The sequence below is a fragment of the Notamacropus eugenii genome, chromosome 4 (genome assembly GCF_028372415.1).
Source record: "Notamacropus eugenii isolate mMacEug1 chromosome 4, mMacEug1.pri_v2, whole genome shotgun sequence".
In the NCBI taxonomy this organism is placed as follows: Eukaryota; Metazoa; Chordata; class Mammalia; order Diprotodontia; family Macropodidae; genus Notamacropus; species Notamacropus eugenii.
In genome coordinates this window covers 467778132-467799857 of record NC_092875.1, presented here as the reverse complement: position 1 = coordinate 467799857, position 21726 = coordinate 467778132, and the positions used below count along the sequence as shown (strand labels likewise).

The window sequence follows — 21726 nt, the reverse complement described above, 5'->3', positions numbered from 1 at the left end:
TCTCTTGGTTGTAGGTCATACTGTTTGTCTGAAGCTTCTGGTTCATTAGAGCTCCCAGATCAGAATGCCCTGAATACTTCCAACTAAGGAAAGGATGAAAATTAAAGTGTTTATTCACCTCGTAAAGCACCCCAAACCTTCTTGGCTTCTAGTGTTGCCACAGGCTCCTTAACAACCAATTTATCTGCAGTCAAGAAAGATAGAGTCTGTTAATCCTTCAGCAAAACAAGACAGGACATTATTATGGCACAGTTTACATTTATATAATATTCAAAAATTCTATTGAGGTAAGAATAGGTAATAGGGTTCTTACTATAGTTTGAGTCTTATTTCAAATAGAGTAAAAGAAGAAATCTGTATTCAGACCTATTTGGTGGACCTTAATTCATTATCATGAAATTAAGGTTCATTTTTTGCCAAAAGTATGACAATAGGTACTATACTTCAACTGTAGACATTTCAAGGGTGGGGAACCTTTGGCCTTGAGCCAGATGTGGTCAAACTTCACAGTTTGGATTCAGTCAAAGGGCCGCATCTATGGCCACATGTGGCCTTGAGGCCACAGGTTCCCCACCCCTACAATAGACCGTTCAGTGGGTGACCATGACAAAAGAAAGTCAACCTCCCATTGGTCAACCTTCTGATGAAGGGCCTCTCTGTGGACCCTCTCCTACCCCTCATGTCTTGACCCATCACCTCCCTCAGCTGTTCATCCCACCTTCCCTGGTTGCTTGCTGGACCTAGCCTCTCTGTATTGTACAGATCTTGTATGTACACAGTTGTTTCCAATTAAATCTGAGTTCCTTGAAGGCAGGGATCATTTTAACCCATCTTTGGATCCCCAGCACTTAGTATACAATATTTTGCATATCGTTGATGAATTCAATTTTCTTATCTGTAAAATGAACAGGTGAGACTAAATGATTTCTCAGGTCCCTTCAGCCTCACATTTCTGCTGCTTCAAGCCTTCGCCTTCCCCTTCCCAGGGCCAAGGTCAAGGTGAACTTGGAAGGTTCACTTTCCCAAGGTGATGGGTAGGACAAAGGAAACCTCTGGCTTGGGACATGTAAGAGGCACAGCATGAGATTCCATCAATGGCAAAGCCATCTCACTTGATGAGGAGTTAGGCTCAGGGCCTCTGACTTTTCAAATGGACGTGTATCTATGTGAGGAAGATCCTAACTCAATGGCACAGTAACAAGAGACTGTGCACAATGATACTCATTGTAGACATCAGAGAATGAATAACACAAAAAAGGAAACAAAGAAAGATTACTTTGTGCAAAAGTCATATTGATTATAGGACTTGCTCATAAAGGCTATTTACTAAAGATACCTAATTACCATTTAGCATAACAATTAATGTATGCCTTTAATTAGTGTAAAGTTAACTTCACTGTTAGTTTTATTTGATTACCACAGTCAAACCCATAGCTCATATAGCACTATTATGTGCAAGCAGCCAAGGTCTATTTCTTAAGTTGCATGACCGAGGCTGACGAGCCCCACCTAGAACATCACAGAATGAAAGGGTGATGCTAGTATAGCAGCAGCATCTGCACTGAGTCAGAGAAGAAACTGGATTGGCACAGTAGAGAAGAGGGGGAGGGGAGCAGGTTGGGCCACACTGGGACCAAGGCCCCATGACAGCCCAATATGGGCTCTCCAGAGGTCAGAGCACAGCCTGGTTAGCAAGGACTGACAGTCATGCGGCAGTTTACTGTCACATCATGAGTCAAGGCCCCAAGTATTTAGGACATCTTTTATCTGTCAGATGGCAGCAATCATCAGTCTACTAAGCTGAAGATCAAAGTGTTTTCATTGGTACAATCTAGTACCAATAGTTCCTATCTAGAGTCTAGATATTATTAACCAGATATTCCAGACTCGCAAATCTAGTTACTTAAAGAATAACACATTTAGAGCTGACCCTGAGGCCATGGCGTTCAACTTGTCACATCATCTGCATTAACCAGTTGTGTAACACTTAATCTCATTAAGTCTCAAGCTGTACATGCAGAGCAGACCAAAAAGTTGGCTTGGAGTCATGAACACGAGCTCAAATCTTGCCTGAAATAATTACTATCTGTATGTATCTGCAAGTCAACTTAACTTCAAAGTCTCAGTTTTCTCATTTGTAAAATGTAGATAATGATAAGACCTATCTGGGGGAAGGGTATTAAAAGGATCAAATAAGATAGCAAGAGACACAACGGTGCAGTTGAAAATGGGATGGTTATGCAGTCAAGGAACCTGGGCTCAACTCCTGACTCCATTAATTCTTTCTTTATAACTTGGGGCAGGTTACTTAACCTTTATGGAGCTCAGTTCCTTATCTGAAAAATGATAGGGTTGGTCTAAATGACCTCTAAGCCTATGTGAAGTATTTTGCAAACTTTATAACACTACACAAATATCAATTATTATTGTTTCCACAAAATGAGGTTGAAGGTAAGAGGTTGGAAGTCTCGTTTAGTTTTAATATTCTACGGTTGCTTATTCTTCAAAATAACACACCAATACCATAATAAAAGTAATTCAATTAATCGATACTTAATAGGGCCAAGGTACTATGCTCAGTGCTGAATAAATAAAAAGTAAAAATAAACAACAACCAATTATTCAAATTACCTCAAAACTTTTTAAGATCATAGGCTTAGAGGCTTAGATCTAGAAGGGACCTTTCAGCATGTGATTAAAAACTATATACTCAGTGGTAATCATATTTCATGAAGAGGTGAAGGTTATAGTTGTATTAGAAAAGGTCCTGAATTCTAAGTAAAGGGACTAAGTCACATATAAGCAACAACATCTAGTAAGAGCAGTTGTTGACTGCACATTTACCCAAAGAACCTTTCAATTACAAAAGAATTTCTAATAGGCTATTTCGAAAACAGTTTAATCTTCAAGGATGAAGTGCAGTCATCACCCTAGTTTCAGGAGGTCAAGCCATGACTAATACATAAAGAAAAATTTCATAATACAAGTTACAAAATCCAGCAAATATGACTGGAATTTAAAGTAGGTGAACACTCAATGTTATCTTAATGACTATCATTATCTCACATAGTGATTTCAAGACAAGGGGACAACGTTGAGGACGCAAGCTAAGGCTACTGAATATTTCTCTTAAGCTCAGGCTACAGAACAGAAAAAGAAATAATTAGGGGTCATTTGGATTTAAGGAGCTAGTTGTTAATTTTGTAGGTGCCTACCTTTTATAAAAAATCCACTCTGGTCAAAGTTGGAGGGCTGACTGTGATGTTATCATAGGCAGGGGACTCTGGGTCTCAATTCTGCACTCTATAAAATGAGGGGGTTGATTCGATGACCTCTGATGTACTTTCCAGTTCTAAATCTATGATCTCAAAACACACTGCTGGCAGATCATGGAATGATCCCATCATTTTTGAAAACAATTTGGAATTAGGCAGAAAAAAAATTAACTAAAATGTTCATACCTTTGGACCTAGAGATCTCATTGATGGGCATGTGCCCTGAGGTGAAGACAGAAGGAAAGGCCCTATTTACACCAAAATTTTATACCCATTGACTAGGGGATGGCTAAACAAATTGTGATATGTGTACGTAATGCAATACTGAATATGAGAAATTCAGGGAAACAAGGCAAGCAATATAGACTAATTCAAAGTGAAATAAGCAAAACTGCTACAGCAAAGGAAACATTTTTTTTAAAAACACGCCAAAGAAGGAAACTGAACAACCAAGCTGGATGTCAGGAGAGAGAAGGAAATAATTTCCCTGCTTTCACTGAATAAGCTGGGGTGAGAGAAGGGAGACTATTGGGATGGAATGTTGCATGTGCTCTAAGACACCTTAATGTACTGGTTGGTTCTCTGATGAACTATTTGTTTTTAATCTCTGTCATTAGGGAAGGCTTACTGGAGATGGGAAGGAGTATGCCAGGAAAGAAATGCCATGAAAAGCAAAAGGCATCATAAAACTTTTGAAAATCACTTGTTGCTGCAGTGGGGAAAGCCTTCCTTTGATTTACGAAGAGTCAGCAAGCAGCCACCTCATTAGATTGTTATTTTTCTAAGCTGTCAAGTATTTTTCCTTCTACCCTCTTGTACTAAATTTTATAACCCCCCCTTGCCAGTGTTATCCTGATCTCCCTACTTTCTCATTCTCAATCCCTTCCATCTTCTAAGCTCCATCTACATTCTGACATACCCCTAGGGAAAACAAAAACATTTTTTCCATCATTTCTTTTGCTCTAGTAGAACTTAATAGAAGGATGATTTTTTTTCATTCAGATCTGAGAATTCAACAGTATAGGAAACTTTCCATAGGAAAACTCCCTCTTTTAGTATAGTATAAATTACCACTTTATTTACTCTATTTGTTCTATCAATAGTATAAATTACCATTCTGTAAGACAATGAGAGTTACAGTGATGTATCCAGTCACCCAGAGTGTGTGCGTCAGACATATGGTTTAAGTACAGGCCTGTCTGACTGCTAGCAGGCCCTCCATCCATTATTCTACTTTGTTTCTCTAAATAATGACAACAGGATGGGGAACGGGCAGGACCTGAGTGGATATAAGGAACTCCCAGATGAGGTACCGTTTCTGCAATGTATAGCCTTACAGAGTTGCCCAGGTCACTAAGCAGCTAAGTGACTTACTTGCCCAGGATCATACAACCAGTATATGTCAGAGATGAGATGAGAGATTATAAAATTTGCGGACTGGAAGGGACCTTTGAGGTCATCCGGGTGAATACCCATTTTATAGATGAATGAACTAAGACTCAGAAGAAAATAAATGACTTGTCCAAGTAGCAGAATCAGGACTATCTATAAACCCAGGTTTCCTGAATCCTCAGTACTCTGCTCTCCTCAGTAGATCACTCTGCTTTCCTTGATAAATTAGGATCACAGGTTTAGATTGAGGTCATCTAATTCAAGCCCTTCAACAAATGAAGAAAATAATTATCCTGTGTCTGGTATGTACAAGTTATCTCCCTCTTAAAACGCAATCTCCTTCTTGGCATTAATCATTTTGCCTTCAGTATGTATGGCCATTGTTCAGGGTGTTACCTGGGAGGTAAAACAGGCCTGAGAAATGCCAGTGGTGGCCTTGGAGTCATGAGAACTTGAGTTCAAATCTGACCTCAGATACTTACTAGCTGTGTGACCCTGGGCAAATAACTTAACCCTGACTGCCTCCAAAAAGAAATGAAGGAAGGAAGGAGGTAAGGAAGGAAGGAAGGGTGAGAGGAAGGAAGGGAGGGAGGAAGAGTGAGAAGAAGGGAGGGAGGAAGAGTGAAAAGAAGAGAGGGAGGGAGGGAGGAAGGGTGAGAAGAAGGGAGGGAGAAAGAAAGAGAGAAAGAAGGAAAGAAAAAGAAAGAAAGAGAGAGAGAGAAAGAAAGAGAAAGAAAGAAAGAAAGAAAGAAAGAAAGAAAGAAAGAAAGAAAGAAAGAAAGAAAGAAATAAAGAAAGAAAGAAAGAAAGAAAGAAAGAAAGAAAGAAAGACAGACAGGAAGGAAGGAAGGAAGAAAGAAAGACGTGGCTTGTTAAGATTTGTTCAAACGACTGCCAGGCATCGTGCCTGGTGCTGGGGGTACCAATATGCTCTATAAGAATGGAGCAATCCCTCCCTGTAGGAAAATTACTTTTGTTTTGCAGCTTAAAAATGCTAGCTTTATTTAAAGAAATCAGACTTTATAAATGCTTGTTTTCTGACAAAATTCTAGTAGGAAGCAATCTTTGAAATATGTAACACCTCCTAACTCTATAGATGTCGCAAAAATAAAAATATCCTTGTTTTCTGTGGTAGTCTTTATTATTCTTTTTTAAAGCTATTGGCAATATAGCATGGCAGCAAACATTATACATCAGTAATGTAATGTATTCTAATTTTTCCCTCTGGAGCCTTATGTCATATAACTTAGGTTAACTGGATCGTTGCTTCATTCTCTTCTCTAATATAAAACAGCAATCCCCTTTATCCAGTGTATATCAAATCACTGCACTACATTACATCTGTAATATCATTATCAGCATTATATAAATAAAGTTTTATCTAGGCTTTCTACAATCATTGTTCTCATGGTCAAATACTAAGAAAATTATGTTCTACTGGAAAGAAATCAAATACATATGTAAGTATATAAAGAGAATGAATACAAAGTGATTAAATACATGGTAGTTTGGGAGAAAAGTTACTAGCAGTTGAGGGAAATCACACACATAAAAAAATAGCAAAGGGCGACTGTGTTGGACCCAGGTCCTTTGATGCCAACTATCAGGTCAGGCTTATATGATGGAGGGTCCCTGTCCTTCCTCTTTTTTCTTTCCTCAGCTCTTTGTTAATAGGATTAGAAACCCATGAGGTGAAAGTCACTATTTCATCTTCGTTCCCCCGGCCGCAGGAAGACTTTCTGGTTTGGAAGGACAAAATAGCTACTTTAAAAGACAAATCTATTCCCAGGGATCTTATAAAGCTGGCATCTAATAAAATACTTACAAGACTCATCAGAATTGCTGTTAGGGTAAGCATCACACTCTGAGTCAGAGGTAATTGTGACAAGAAGTTGCTGCAGCTCTTTTCCAACAAAAGACTTGGGATGGCCATCTGAGCTCACGAAATAGTCAAAAACGTACTCATGATAGCTGTGTTGAGGAATAAATTTTAACAAGCACAGTAAATAGCTTGGCAGGCATATTTTAAATTAGTAAACAGGAGTATCCAGTCATAACTACCACAGGATTCACAATAGCCCATTTCAAATTTGCTGGTTTGCTACCTTCTACTATTAGTAACCAAATCACCAGAGAACACAGTTCCACAAATACATTACTAAATATTAAATGTGAAGGAAAAAATAGATAAAAGGACTGAAAACATAAGCTCCTAGACTATAAAATCAGGCAGCTAGGTGGCACAGGGGACAGGGTACCAGGCCCAGCATTGGGAAGACTCACCTTTCTGAGTTCAAATCTGGCTTCAGGCACTTACTAGCTGTGTGACCCTGGGGAAGCCATTTAACCCTGTTAGCCTCAGTTTCCTCATCTGTAAAATGAGCTAGAAGGAAATAGCAAACCACTCCAGGATCTTTGTCCTAAGGAAACCCCAAATGGGGTCACAAAGAGTTGGAAATGACTGAATAATAAACAACAGGCTGTAAAATAATGGACCATACTCTGGGCAGAATTTTTTTTACTTAAATATTTGACTATTTGAATATGATTTATAACTTATTAATACTGACAAAATAACAATGTGGGTACAAATTGTCCTCTCAGTAGTTAGCTTGTGAACATATGAATTGTAAATTAATTAAATACTTCATGGATGAGATTATGAGGTAAATTCTCTAGGTCAGCCAGCTCTCCCTCCTTTTTTTTATTTAAATACTACTATCATAGCTTGCTCAGGTTCCAGTTTTTTGTTATCTAATTTATAAATCACAGAAATCAGCGATCAGTAACTCAGAGGTCACCCAGAGTCTGCCTAATCTCTGAAGCACAAACCTCTCTAACATTCTGGATGTGTTCTGGAAATTATCTAAACTTCCCCAAAAGGCCTCCAGGGATAGGAATCTCCCGACTGTCCCAGGCAGCCCGTGTCTTTGAGTCAGGTCAGTTAAAGGAGAGTTTTCCTTGAGCCAAAACCTGCTTCCCTTTTAGTTCTCACTAGCTGGGGCTATCTGCTGGAGCCAAATAAATTTAATCCTACTTCCATGTGCCAGCTCTTCAAAGAGTAGGCGTCTCCTTCACATCAATTTTGTTGTCTATCACTATAGCATTATTTTGGTATGTCACCAATTTAATGTCTCTCTTAAGTATGATGAAATACCAAAAGGCAGATAGTAGAAAGAAACACAAGGTGAGAGGACCTGAATTGAACTCCTTCCTCTGACATTTCTGATTACTTGGTTATAGATAAACTGGTTAATCTAAGTTTATTTAGTCTTCTAACGGCAATTGTTTTGCCTACAGTGTTTACATATATTTAGATAAGGAAAGCCCTTCAAGTCACTGTAGCTAAGATAACAAGCGTTGCAACCCTATGCTTTTCAGTAATTCTCCAATTCCAAAGGTAGCTGAAACCTAATAGTTAATTTTACTTTTTACAAAATCTTATAGGTCTTCATATTTTAAGAGACTGAAGCTTCTCTCCCCTCAGCAGTGTCTCTTGCCTTTCAAAACTCACAGGTTCATACTCAATAAGAACTGTAGTAGTCATCTGATTGTCCCATGGAAGGAAAAAAAATACTAGTTTGTCCCAGAATGTGTTTGTCCTTTGTTCTTGAAGAGGACCAAGACATCAAGATGATGACATGACTTGCAGTTGACTTTGATTTGAGTGAGGGAGGGCTGTGAAAAGTCACCAGCCTCACTTTCTCCTCCTGAGCCATCTGGGTCCAGTGGCCTGATATTCATCAGGATGACTGGAGATGGCCCAGGATGCAATGGGAGACCCTGGCCCTTTCAGCCTAAGGTCTTATCACATTCTTACTTTGTGTGAGACTCAATGAATAAGCTTCTTTAAGTTACTCAAGGGGTGGCCCCTTTAACAACAACAACAAAAAATCAAACTGGGAAGGGAAGACTCTCAGGGTTCCCGGGTAAAAGAGAAACATTACTATTTAGTTATTACATTCACTCTGTGCTGGGTGGGTGGGGACTTCTTGTCCAGTCTATAAGCTCCAGAGTGAATTGGGTGATGTAAGCCTTCTTACAGATTCCCTCTCAACACCAAGTCATCAAATTCTTTCTCTGATAAGCAAAAGGGGTCCTTAGCAAGAAAGAAACAAAAGTCCACTGGGCTGGGTGGTGCACACCTGCAGTCCCTGTGGATGAGGAGCCTGAGGCTGGAGGATCCCATGAGTTTGGGAGATCTGAGATGCAGAAGGATGAAAGCCTGTGGTATCCACAGTAATGACACCAATGTGGTGGCCCTGAGGAGCAGAGGGGTGAGCCATCTCAGGTGAGAAAAACAGAGCAGGGTGAAGTCTCTCTGCCAATCAGCACTGGGACTGGGCCAGTGAGTGGCTGATGCCCTTCCAGTCTGAGTGAGATGGGGAAACCCAGTCTCCAAAACAAAACAAGACAACAAAAAGCCCCCCAAATAGTTCTCTTTCTATTCTAAGCCAGTGTTTATGTTGACCCAGAATACAGAAGCAGGAACACGATAAACCCTGAAGGACCCCTCCTCAATTTTCTTATTCAGAGGACTAGAGATTTAGGGCAGTAGGCAACCTCGCAGGCCATCCTCCTTCTAGAGATTTGACTTGCCCACAGTCCCACAGGTTAGGAAGTGACAGAGAAGGCCCTTAAGGGAGGCCACCTGGACTCTCTGCTTTCTCCCACTAGATCCAGAATGTGGTGTAATGAAGCTTTTCAACACACTTTATCTACTACCTGAGTTTTGAAGGCCTTTCTCCCACTTGCCTCTTCAACTTATCTTTATAAAATCTTTCCAAGTTGCTGTTGCTACTTATTTCACAGGCTGCAGAGAATCACTAGCCACTGGTCCGCACAGAGGACGTGCATTCAATCTAGCACCTCTCTCAAGACTATCCTCAACAGACTGCTGTTCCCAGTTTTCAGGGCTCGTCCTCACCCTACCCTCTCCCTCTTCTCAGGCTGGGTCACATCTTTGCAGTGTCACACACCTCCACACACTGCCTCGAAAAACCAAGTTTTAAAAAAGGCTATTTGTCCTCACAGGATAACAACCCATCAGGGCTGGAAGGGGCCCTCATTTTACAGAAAAGGAAACAGAAGCCATACAGGTTAAGTGTCTAGTCCGGGACTGGGATCTCGGGCTGCCCTGGAGAATCTACGGAACAGGGGCTGCGTATCCTGCGCACCCTGCCACAAAAACAAGCAGCACCGGCCCCAGCAGTTTTCCCGTTCACTTCCAGCTCTGGAGAATCGGTGCAAACCTCGACTCCCCGAGGACGGGAGGCAGGCACCCGGAAGAAGGGGCATGGGGGATGGGTTCTTACCGGCGGAAAGCCTCCTCCAGCAGAAAGCAATTGGAGTCCTCGAAAGAGTGGGGGCCGTGAGCGATCTCGAAGCTGTCGGGGGACAGGTACAGCACCCGGGGTGACTGCTGCACGGACGCGGGCTGGGGCCACAGAGCCTGGCGGCGGGCGGCGGCCAGCGGGGCCCCGGGTCCGAGCAGCAGAGGCAGCAGCCCCAGCAGCAGCGCGCTGCTGGACAGCACCGGGAGCGTCATGGCCAGGCTCGGCTGCTTCCTGCAGACCCCGGCTTCTTATCCTGCGTCCCCGGGGAAGCTGAGGCTCGGGAGACGCCCCAAGGCCACCCCTTCCCTCACCCGGCCCCGCCTTCCTCACGTGACCCATCTCGTGTCCCGCTGGCCCAAACGGGAAGCGGGCCGAGGGGGCCTGGGGCTGTGTGTGGGCCTGCCTGGGCACCCCGGGGGCGCAGCGCCTTCAGCGCCTTGGGTGCCGGAGGATTGCATCTGAGCAGTTGTGAAAAGCAGCTGAACCCCGTGGGCACAGGGCGAGGGCCGAGGCACCAAGTTCTAGCCTAGACCCACGCGGGCTCGGAGGCTTTGGCGGGCTCCCAGGCCATTATATCAAAGGTTCGGATCTGCACAGGTGGAGTAAGACGCTCACCTGATGCTCCATACGCGATGAAGTCACATCTGGTTTAAAAAACAATTGACCAGGCACTGGATTAGGCGCTGCGGGTGGGAAGGTTCGCTGGACATGCCTTCTCTACCTGTTTACGCAGCCAGCTGCTGCGCCAGCTCTTAGGGGCTTTTCGAATGGTCACTTAGGCAATCTGGAACTGCTACACACCCCTGCTTGATTTATTGCTTTGTTGATTGTCTAGAAAAGAAAAGCAGAACAAACTTAAGTGGGCTGCGTTTACATTTTTTCCCTCCCAGAGCCTGTTTTTAAGCATTTATCTGCAGATCTCTGCTTATGTTCCACTGTTGAGTAGAATTGTCCTCCTGACTTTCTCTGCTGGAAAGGAAACTAGTCATTTTCCAAACACATTCTTGATCTGCTTGCTTTTTGTGTTCCAGGCCCAGGCCTGTCACATCCTTCTGTGTATTGTTGATAGGATTACGTTCGTTTGGTACCTGAAAGGGCCTAAAAGGGCCAGGGTCTCCCATTGGATCCTGCAAGTCATGTCACCATGTCCCTGATGTCATGGTCCTCTTCAAAAACGAAGGACAAACACAACCTAAGAGTAAACCGAGTTCCCTTGAATGGGGACCCAGCTAGCTGAGTAACTCAGTTCCGCCAGTTCCACTCTCCAAAGGGAGGTAAATTTTGATGGCCAGGGTTTATTGGCTAGATTCCCTCCCCTCCTCTCCCCTCCCCTCCCCTTTCCTTCCCATCCTTTCCCTTTCCTGTCCCTCCAGTTCACTCTGAAGCTCAGATATTCAACCGCAATAGATCCTGCCCAAGCTCCACTTAATGCCTATTTTTTGGACCCTCCTGATTTACAGTGAATGTCAATGGTAACTGTTACTCTTTGGAACAGCAACCCGGAGGGTCTTCCCCTCCCAGCTTGATTTTTTTTTTCCTTTTTTCTAATTAAAGGGACTATCCCTCACTTACTTCTTAAAGAGGCGTATTCATTGAAAGGGAGTTACCTCACTCAAAAGTGAGTAACTGAATAGGCCTGAGTCGAAAACAACCAGGATCTCCCATTGCATCCTAGGTCATCTCCAGTGGTCCCGATGACTATCTGGCCACTGGACCCAGATGGCTCAGGAGGAGGAAGTGAGGTTGGTGAACTTGCACATCCCTTCCTCACTCAAATCAAAGTCAACATCATCTCCCCAATGTCATGGTCCTCCTCAAAAATTAAGAAGAAACACAACATCTGGATGGTGATTTCTGACTCTCATTTCCCCCTCCAGAGCTATCTGGAAGACTCAGCTCAAAATGCCACTTCCTCCATGAAGGTTTTCTAGTTCCAGATTGTTCAGAGCCACAAAAGACCTTAGAGCTATATCATCTATAATCCAGGCTTCTCATCTTATAGGTGATAAAACTGACACCTAGAGAAAGTGATTTGTTCAAGGTCATGCAGCTAATAAGTAACAAAACTAAATTCAAAACCAGGTCCCCTGACTCCAAGTCAGTGTTCAATGACATGGTCAGATCTCCACCTTAGGAAGATTATTTTGACAGTTTAAGATAGATTAGAATGGGGCATAATGAAAGCAAGTAAACCAATTCGGAATGTAGAGTGGTACAGGTAAGAGGTTACAGGGGCCTACCCTAGGGTGATAGAAGTATAAGTGGAGAGAGAATGGACTTGAGAGAAGGAAAAATCAGCAAAACTTGGCAATTCATTTTGGATACGGAGGGCAAGGGCTATAAGGAAGAACTGAGAATGATTCTGAAGTTATAAACTTAGGTGACTGGAAAGATGGTGTCTGGTACATAGTAAATACTTGATGAATGCTTGCTGACTGACTATTGGCACCCTCAACAGAAACAGAAAATTTTAAACGAGGAGTAGATTTAGAGAGGTGAAAATATTGAATTTTGCTTTGGATATATGTTGAATTTGAGAATCCTACAGGATATTTAGGAGAGTTTTAGTCAGAAGATGATTTGAGATGCTTTCAAAAGATTAGGACTATATATATAGATTTGAGAGACATCTGGGTAGTTATAATTGAATCCAGGAAAATAGATAAAATCTTGGAAAGCAGAAGTAGAGAGAAAGAGAGAGAGAGAGAGAGACAGAGAGAGAGAGAGAGAGAGAGACAGAGACAGAGGCAGAGAGAGACAGAGACAGAGACAGAGAGAGAGACAGAGAGAGACAGAGAAAGAGGCAGAGAGAGAGAAAAGGGGACCCAGGACAACCCTGGGTATATACGAGGGAAGGGGCGGGGTAGATAATGCACTAAAGGCCAAGAGAGCAGGAAATATCTAGGAGGAAGTAATGGTCAACAATGCAATTGGAACATTCTTTTTAAACCTTTTTTAAATGAATTTAACAAGCATGAACATTTTCATACACAGAGAACAAAAAAAAAAGGACTACATGTGAAACTATGAATCTATTATGTAGCTTGATTTGTTTGTCTGTGTTTGAATTTTTTTTCTTTTCTGTGTATTTTGAAATATTTAATTGATGCTCCTTTATTTCTTTTCTAGGAACTACTAACAGATGGCTTTTCTTTTTTTGGTAAAGTAGGTAAAGAGTGACTGCTGAGAAAGGAAGGCAGAGGTAGGAATGGTGTTGGGACTATGAATTGGAAAAGGAAGGTTTGGAATAGCTACTGTGAGTCATATTATAGCATCAATCAATGAAGACTAAAATTATTGCTGTGCAGCAGTGAGTGTCCACTTGAGATTCAATATCATAAGTTGGTCATGTACCCTGTCAGCACTTCTCCAGTAGCATTCTCCATGAGGTGGGAGCATAGAAGGCAGTTAGTAGATGTGATTCAGGACTGAGGATTACCGAAGTCTGTATAAGGGAAGGCAAGTGGGCAAAGGAGTCAAGGGTGGAAGATAATGTACAGTACAATGAGTTAACAAGGGGGTCAAGACTTGGAAAGAAGGAAAGTAAGGCCTGTACAGGGATCATGGGGTGAGGAGAAGAAAGAAAAGAGTGAAGGTACTAGAAGTCACAGTAGAGATGAAGAATAGATGTAGGAGGAGAGAGGTAGAGGGAGAGTGGGAAGGCCAGGATATGATCAGAGAGGGGAATTTCATAACTGAAAATGGTGGAGCTGGCACCATGGAGGAAATGGAAATTGAAGCTATGACTATCCTTGAGGTAGAATGAAGTTTTAGGTCATGAGAATTGAGGAAAATGATGAACTTGGTGGCCAGGGTGTTTGAAGGACCACCAACACATATGTTGAAGACCCCAAGTAAGAGGGAGAGGAATATGGTAAGCCAGGCAATGAATTCTCTGAGAAAGGAAGAAGAGTAAGCAGTAGATTATAACCACTGGGGTCTGGAAGAGGGGAGATACACAGATGGCAGGAACCTTGTGGCCATTGCTCATCCTTCCTGCTCAAAGAGGAGCAAGAATATCAAGAAGTGATGTCTTCATATATGCACCAGTTGGACGTAAGTTAAGCAGGGCTGTGCAAAGGCATCAGTCTCACTCTTTCCTCCAGAGTCACTGAAATTGTGTGGCAAGACAAACGTCAGGATGACTGGTGATGGCCCTGGGATTCAGTGGGTGACCTTGACTTTTCTAAATGAAGATCTTTTTTTTTGGAGGGACCCTTAAACAAGAGGTTGCTGAATGATGGTGGCAGAAGGAGAATTTGGACATTATTGTGGGAACAAAGAGTATGTTGTCTCCTCTTAATCAAGAAAGGAGCAACCAGCACTAGAAAGAGTGGCATGACCAATACTCAAGTCAATAAACATTTGTTAATCAGCTACTATGCTAAGTACTGCAGACACACATAAGAAGTGTGTGTGGGGGCACCCAGAGAGTACTCTGCAAACAGTATCTTCTAGAGAAAGCCAAGTTATCCTAAGTGTGTGAACAATAGGAGGATGTTTTCACCTCTGTAGACAATAACTGAATCCATAGGCTTAGGACGTACTTAGGAAGTTAAGACCTGCCAATCTTCAGGGTCCTGTGATGATGTACAATGGTTTTTGTGTGGGTGCCTGCTTATCAAACCTAGTAGAGCAAGGGGTGGAGGTGGCAGAGCATTTTAGCTGGAAGACTCTGCCAGTAAATACCTGGAGATGAGGCCCCTGTACTGGATTCATATATGGCCCTGAATGGCAGGGGATGAGCATCCCTAGAAGAGTATATATTTTCTTTAAGGTCATACTCAGTATCTGAAGCCCCAGGTGTGGCCATGGTATCACTAAGCCTACTTCTAATTTTGCACCAAATTTATTTGTGTATGTGTCACCATTACTACTAGACCATACACTTGTTGAGAAGAGAGACTTTGTCTTATTTATTGTTGCATTTCCTGCACAAGGTTGTTGTGTTTGTCCTTTCTTTTTGATGAGGACCATGACATCAGGGAAATGATGACATGACTTGCATTGACTTTGATTTGAGGGAGGGAGGGCTGTGCAAGGGCACCAGCCTCACTTTCTCTTTCAGAGCCATCTGAATCTAGTGACAAGATATTCATTAGGATGACTGGAGATGGCCCAGGATGCAGTGGGAGAACCCAGCCCTTTTAGGCTAAAGGCCTTTTCAGGTATTCACTTAAAGTGGGGTAATGTCCATTCAGGGAATAGACCTTGCCTTTTTAAGAACTGAGTGAAGAGTTGTTATTGTTATTGTGTTCGTCCTTTTCTTTTTCTGAAGAAGACCATGCCATCAGAGAAATGATGACATGACTTGCATTTGACTTTGTTTTGAGTGAGGGAGGGCTGTGCAGGTCACCAGCCTCACTTCTCCTCCAGAGTCATCTGGGTCCAGGGAGCAGATATTCATCAAGATGACTAGAAATGACCCAGTATGCACTGGGAGACCTTGGCTCCTTTAGACCAAGGTCTATGCAGGCACTCTCTTAGGGTGTGGTAATGCCCATTCATTGAATAGGCCTGTTTAAGAAGTAGCCAGGGCATGGCCCACTTATGGAGGCAAAGAAAAGAAAATTGGTTGGGAGGGAAACAACAACAGTGATTATTGATAATCACTCTGAAGCCAGGAGGGTCCAGAAGGGTCCTTAGGCAGGGGCCTAGTATCCTCCAATGTATGTGCTTGAGTATGGTCCCATTCAATGAATAGGCTTCTTTAAATAGTTACTCAAGGGATGGCACCTTTAATTAAAAAAAAAAGAAATCAAACGGGGAGGGGAAGACCCTTAGAGTTCCTGGGTGAAAGATAAAAAATTACTATTTAATAATTACATTAAAAGCTACCTGGAAGACAGCTTGACCCTAGAAGGTAGGGCTGGAGACAGTGGATGGAGGGAGATGTTGAGCTGGTGTAAGGGAACCCAGAATGGGCACCGTCCCAAAGGGGAGTGAGGAGGTAGAGGCCCTTCGATTGTCAGATGTGGGGGAGATCCTTGGGAATTCTGGACACTATGGACTTGGGATGTTCTTCCCATGTCTCAGGGACCTTGGGGTGGAGTGGGGTCTGTAGGATTGCATGGGGAAAGGGCTAGGGGGTTCCCCCACACACCGCTTCCCCCAGGGACTCCCTTTGGCCCCTGCCCTGTCTTATCTCTCCCTGGGGGACACTAGACTCCCCGGGGTGAGGGAAGGTCTGTAGGATTGCATGGGGATGGGCTTCCCTGGTCAGGGTGAGGTGTCTGTGTCTTGGGGTACCCTGTCCCTCTTTGGGTTCTGGTGCATGGAGTGGGAGATTCAGAAGCTTGCATTTCCAATCCTGAATCTGCCACTTATTCCTGGAGCAAGGGACTTGCCCTTTCCAGGCCTCAGTTTCTTTCCCTGTAAAATGAGAGGGCTGGACCTTCTGGGATCCAGAAGGAAGGCCTTGGTGAGAACACAATAGAGCCCCAGCAGGAAGGAGAGAGTCAGAGGGAGGTAAATGGCAGCCAGAGGAGGAGAAGTGAGGGAATCTGGGCCAAAAGGAGAAGTTATTGAGGGGGAAGGGCTGTGAAGGTCAGCAAAAGAAAAATGAAAGTCTTTGGAATGGATCCTAGCAAAGGCCTGGCCCAAGTGAGTCACAGGGAGAAGGAAGGGGGTCAGAGACTGATCTGAAGTTGGAGAAAGCCCAGAGAGTGGCCTGAAAGCAGTTGGGTCACCCCTGTGTGCCTAGATCATGGCACACACAGACACACACGCACACACCCACACACACTCCATACTGTTGCCTGGCTGCCTACTCCTTATCTTCCTGGCACATCTCTACTGGGAAGGGAAGGGGATTTTGCTAAGGGCTTTGAAACAGAGTGAATTTTATAGAATTGAAATCTATTTTCAACAAAGGGAATTTTTCTTCTTATTGTCTTGTTAGTGTGTTGGTGGTGTGCATCAGGGACATGCATTTGGCACATCTGTTACTGGCATTATTTTATAATATTGTGTATAAATATATTGGTGATGTACGGGGTACAGAGACCCTTATCAGTGAATCAGAGACTCGGAGATATTACCAAAAAGAATAGTTCATTTATTGACTTTCTTGAGAAAGGGCTCCCTCAGAGTGCTGGAAAGATGGCACCATCTGAAGAGAGCCGAGCTGTGTTTAGCTCAGCTGATTACATAGGCCCTAACCAATCCCCCCTCCCTAGCCCCCTTCCTCAGGGCTCATTGGTGCAAGCCCTGAGGGTACAATCTGTTTGAGGCAATCTACCCCAGCAACAGAGAACAAAGACAGTTTTCACACATTAGCCCTAAAAAAAAAAAAAAAAAAAAAAAAAGGAAGGGGGGAGGGAGGTGTTATTCCTCCCTGCTATGTGCCTGAAAACAAGTGGGAGAAGGCTGGGAAAATATAGGGAGTTGTCTGGGAAAGTACAGAATATTTTGAAACATTTCTTCTACAAGGTTAACCTGCTGCAAATGTTTCAACCAGACAAGAAACAATTAACCCCTTGAAGAGACTTCAGTCCTGAGAGAGATCCTCAAAGATCATCTCTCACAGAGACACCTGTACCATCAATTATTGCAGTGTTCAGAAGGCCAGGTTGAATTAAATAAGAATCTGTTCTCTGGAACAAAATTAAACAAGGTGTCAATTCATTTCCACAAACATTTATGGTTCTCCGAGTATGGGTCCAGGAACCCTGGAGGTCCCTCAGACCCTTTGAGGAGGTCCCCAAGATCAAAACTATTTTCATAATAATAGTAGATGTTTTAATTTCTAATACAGTGAATATTGTACATATATACACATGCATATATACACATATACACATACATAAACACACATGTATATGTATATATATGTATATTATATATAAACAAAAGCTCTTGGGGGGGGTGGTCTTCAATAATTTTTAAGTATCTAAAGGAATTCTGAGACCAAAACATTGGAGAATCACTAAACGCAGTCAGTCAAGTATTTCTCAAAGGCCTGCCTGGCACCTTGCATTCCGCTAGAAGCTGGGGATACAAAGACAATGGCAAATCAATCCCTGTTCTCAAGAAAGTTATGTTCTAATGGGGCAGACGTGCACATACACTTAGAACAGGCACAGTGTGACTTGGGGGAGAGGTACTAGCTAAGAGGAAAGGCCTCCTACCGAAGGTGGTACCTGAAGTATTGAAGGGATTTTGAGAGGTAGAGGTAAGAAGGAAGGGCATTCTTGGCCTGGGGTACAGCCGACAAAGATACAGAGACTGGCAATGGAGTATAGTTATCCTTCTGCATCGCAATTTTCCCCATCATGGTTTCGATATATTGTGGTTTTGAGGCTTGGCGTAAGAAGTTAAATGGGAATTTTGGGGAAGCTTTGTGGAAGCTGTAGAGTAAAGGCCAGCAGATGATGCAGAAGAAGTTTAGAAACTCAGAAATGCAGAATATATATGACATATATGTATATATATAGTATTTTATAATAACATTTTTATATTTTAATACAGTAATCATTAAGACTTATCTGGTGTGAAAGGCCAAAACTTTTTTTCACAGATTTTCCAGATTGTGGGGGTAGGGTGGGATGGGGTTGGGCGGAGGGCTAACCCCCTTGATATGGAAGGGATAACTGTATTGAGTATTGGAAGAAAGATGGTCTGGCTGGATGATAAGAGTGTGTGAAGGGTAGTAATGTACGTAAGGCTAGAAAGGCAGGAAGACCTTTACATGCTAGTGATTATGTTGAATGTCATGGCAGTACTATGGTCACTTCACTCCCAGACTCAGCTTACTTTCCAGAGCAGCCCTTCAGCCCTTTCTCCCCCTCAAGCTTTTCAAATCTCTTTTACGTTTTGTCTTTCCCTTTCAGAATGTTTGCTCCTTGAGAGTGAGGATCATCTCATTTTCTTGTACTTTATCTCTAAGTGCTTAGCACAGGGTCTGGCACATAGTAAGCACTTAATAAATGCTCTATCTATCTGCCAGGCAAGTACCAAGTCAAATGCCGAAGCAAGTTAGGCCACAGTCTCCAGTTTAATGGGCTTTGCTCATTATGTGAATTCATCAAGGGTAGCATCTGTGCCCTCCAGTGAAATTCAACAAGCGTTCATTAAGCTTCCAGTAAGTGCCAGTCATGAAAAGTTCCAAGAGAGGTAGAAGAAAAATGTTGCAGTCCCTACCCTCAGGGAGTCTAAGTAGGAGGATAGGATAGGTGCATAAATATAAGTGAGAATAAGAATGATGGCACCCATCTCACAAGGTCATTGGGAGGTAAACCAAGATATTTGGAAAGCACTCAGCACGGTGTCTGGCACATAGGTTCTGTGTGAATGCCAGTTACTATTATTATTGTTTGGAAGGAATCCAGTGATTTTCACATTCTCTTTTTCCAGGTAAGTTGTTTTTGATATCACATCTTACATTTTCTTCAATTTTACAATTTTTTATTTTAACTTCTGTTGTGTCAGTCATTGCTTTCCATTTGGTCCCTTCTAGTTTGCAGTGAGACCAATAATTGGGAAAGGTTTGCAACTTTCTCTTGTAGGTCATTTATTCTCTAATTCTTTATTCCAGAGCTTTCATTTTTCATTTTTCGTTTGGTTCTTTTTTGTGGAAAGTCCTTTTTTTCCTTTGGGTCTGTCCAGTTGTTTAACTCAGTCCTTTTAGAGCAGAGGTTCCTAACTAGGGGATCATTAACTTTTTATTTATCTATACACATATATCTATCTAATCATCTAATTATATTTTAATATAATTGGTTTCCTTTGTAAACCCTATGCATTTTATTTTATGCATTTAAAAACATTATCCTGAGAAGGGGTCCATGATACAAAAAAAGATTAAGAGCCCTTGTTTTATGGTATTTCAAGGTCTACAACAATTTTTGATACTGGTTCATGTTTTTGTCTCTTTCCTTATCTGTTTCTTTAGTTTTTGATTTGGGTCTTTATGCCAGGGCCTGGCTCCACCCGGAGTGTACTTTTGAGGAGGGAGGGTGGTCTCATCCTAGATCAGCTATATTCTTCTTGTGACCTCCACCTTCTAGAGCAGGGGTTGGGAACCTGCAGTCCTGAGGCCACAGGTAATCTTTTAGATCCTTAAGTACAGCTTTTTGATTGAATCCAAATTTTAAAAAACCGTTCCCCATCCCTGTTCTAGAGTTTAGTGCCTCTGGATCTTTCAGATTTGAGCAATGGATCTTCCAGGCCGTCTGGTGTCATGCAATGCAGTGCTAGTGACCTTGGAGCCTACGGGCCTAGGTTTTTAGGTCTGAGTGCCTAAGTGCCATGGCTGGTTGTTATCACTCCCCAACATTTCCCACCCTGCCCACTACCCTAAAATTTTTTCAGGGGTTTCATTTGGACATATGATTACTATAATCAATATATTTTTCTTCCATTTACATCCCATTTTTGACATTATAGTTGAGACTGTTTTAACTGCATTTCATAACTTTCTCATTTTTATTCTTTCCTCTAGCTTTGCACTAATTTTGACTTTCTGTAATAAGTTGGTGGTTTCCCATACAATCAACTGATTTAAGAATGACTGCCAAATAAGCAATGGGTAATTCCTTTTTTTTAAAGAACTTTTAGAATACTTCTTTTTTCCAACAGCAAGCACTAATTCTGTCTCCCACCTTCCATTACCCAAAGTGGAAAAAAAAGAAAACAAAATTTTTGTAACACGCCTAATCAAACAAAACAAATTCTACATTAGTCATATCCCAAACGTATCTCGTTTTACATCTTGAATCCATCGTCTGTCTGACACAGGCTATGTGACACGCTTCATCATCAGTATTCTTGAAGTGTGATTGCTCACAGTGAATAGTTTCCTGTCATCATATAATCAAGCTCATTTTCTATCCTATTTCATATTCACCTTGTCCAGCATCTTCCCATTCCGCACCTCAGGACATGGAGGCAGACAGCAGCTTAGCGATCACAAGACTGGCAAAGAGGTGGATCTTTTCTTATGTTACTTGCTATAGTTTTTGATTAAAAGTCTTTTATTTTAAGTAACATCCTTTGGCTGGGTAATAAAATGTAAAACCTGAATGACAGCCCATGAGCTATGGCTTTGACTAGGTGCCGAACCAAACTGTGCCCCTACCCCAGCAATATTTAGAGGAGACATTCTAGTCCTGCCCCCTTTGGGGGACAGGCAAGGAGGCAGCAAGTGCTTGGCTATAGCCCTTACCTTCCTCCCCTCAAGACAGAAATACCAGTCACCCCTGGAACAGTCAGCCAGATTCCAGAAATACCTGTCTGTCACTTGAGAACCATGTTCACATGATTAGCATATCAATATGTTTAAACAACCCATATGGTCATGCATATCTTACTTGGGCACTCATATCTTACATACACATTTATTTTGTATATACTCATATACAGATTGTGTTCCTCTATAGAATGCAAGCTTCTTGAGAGCAGGGACTATTTCCTTTCTTTCCCTGTATGTTCAGTTTCTAGCAGTGTGACTGGCACGTAGCAGAAGCTTAATAAACACTTCCTGATTTTTGATCCAACTTTCTCATCACTGTTCTTCTGTGCTGGTAAGTAGGTTGTGCATGGATGGGAGGGGAGAAATGATTGAGAATGAGGTTCGGCGCTTATTGCACAGCTGGGGAACCTCAGTTCCACACTCAAAGTAGCAGCAAACACTAACTCATTTTCCCTTTCACCATCACTGAATCTACTCCTTATTTTGTTCTTTCCAGACTCCCAGTGTCAGATTCTTAAATGACACCAGCTCA

The 21726-nt window shown here is 42.4% G+C and overlaps 1 protein-coding gene across 1 annotated transcript in view; it reads right to left on the bottom strand.

The window, feature by feature from the left end:
• The window catches only part of HEXB (hexosaminidase subunit beta), a 28191-nt gene extending 17876 nt beyond the window's left edge, over positions 1-10315 (bottom strand). Inside the window, exons 1-3 of the mRNA XM_072606353.1 lie at positions 9983-10315; positions 6493-6638; positions 119-184 (exon numbers count right to left, since the gene is read on the bottom strand). Of these exons, the coding sequence (XP_072462454.1) occupies positions 119-184; positions 6493-6638; positions 9983-10215 (445 nt within the window). The 5' untranslated portion in view covers positions 10216-10315. The remainder of the gene's footprint in view (positions 1-118; positions 185-6492; positions 6639-9982) is intronic.
• Between the last annotated feature and the right edge of the window lie 11411 nt (positions 10316-21726).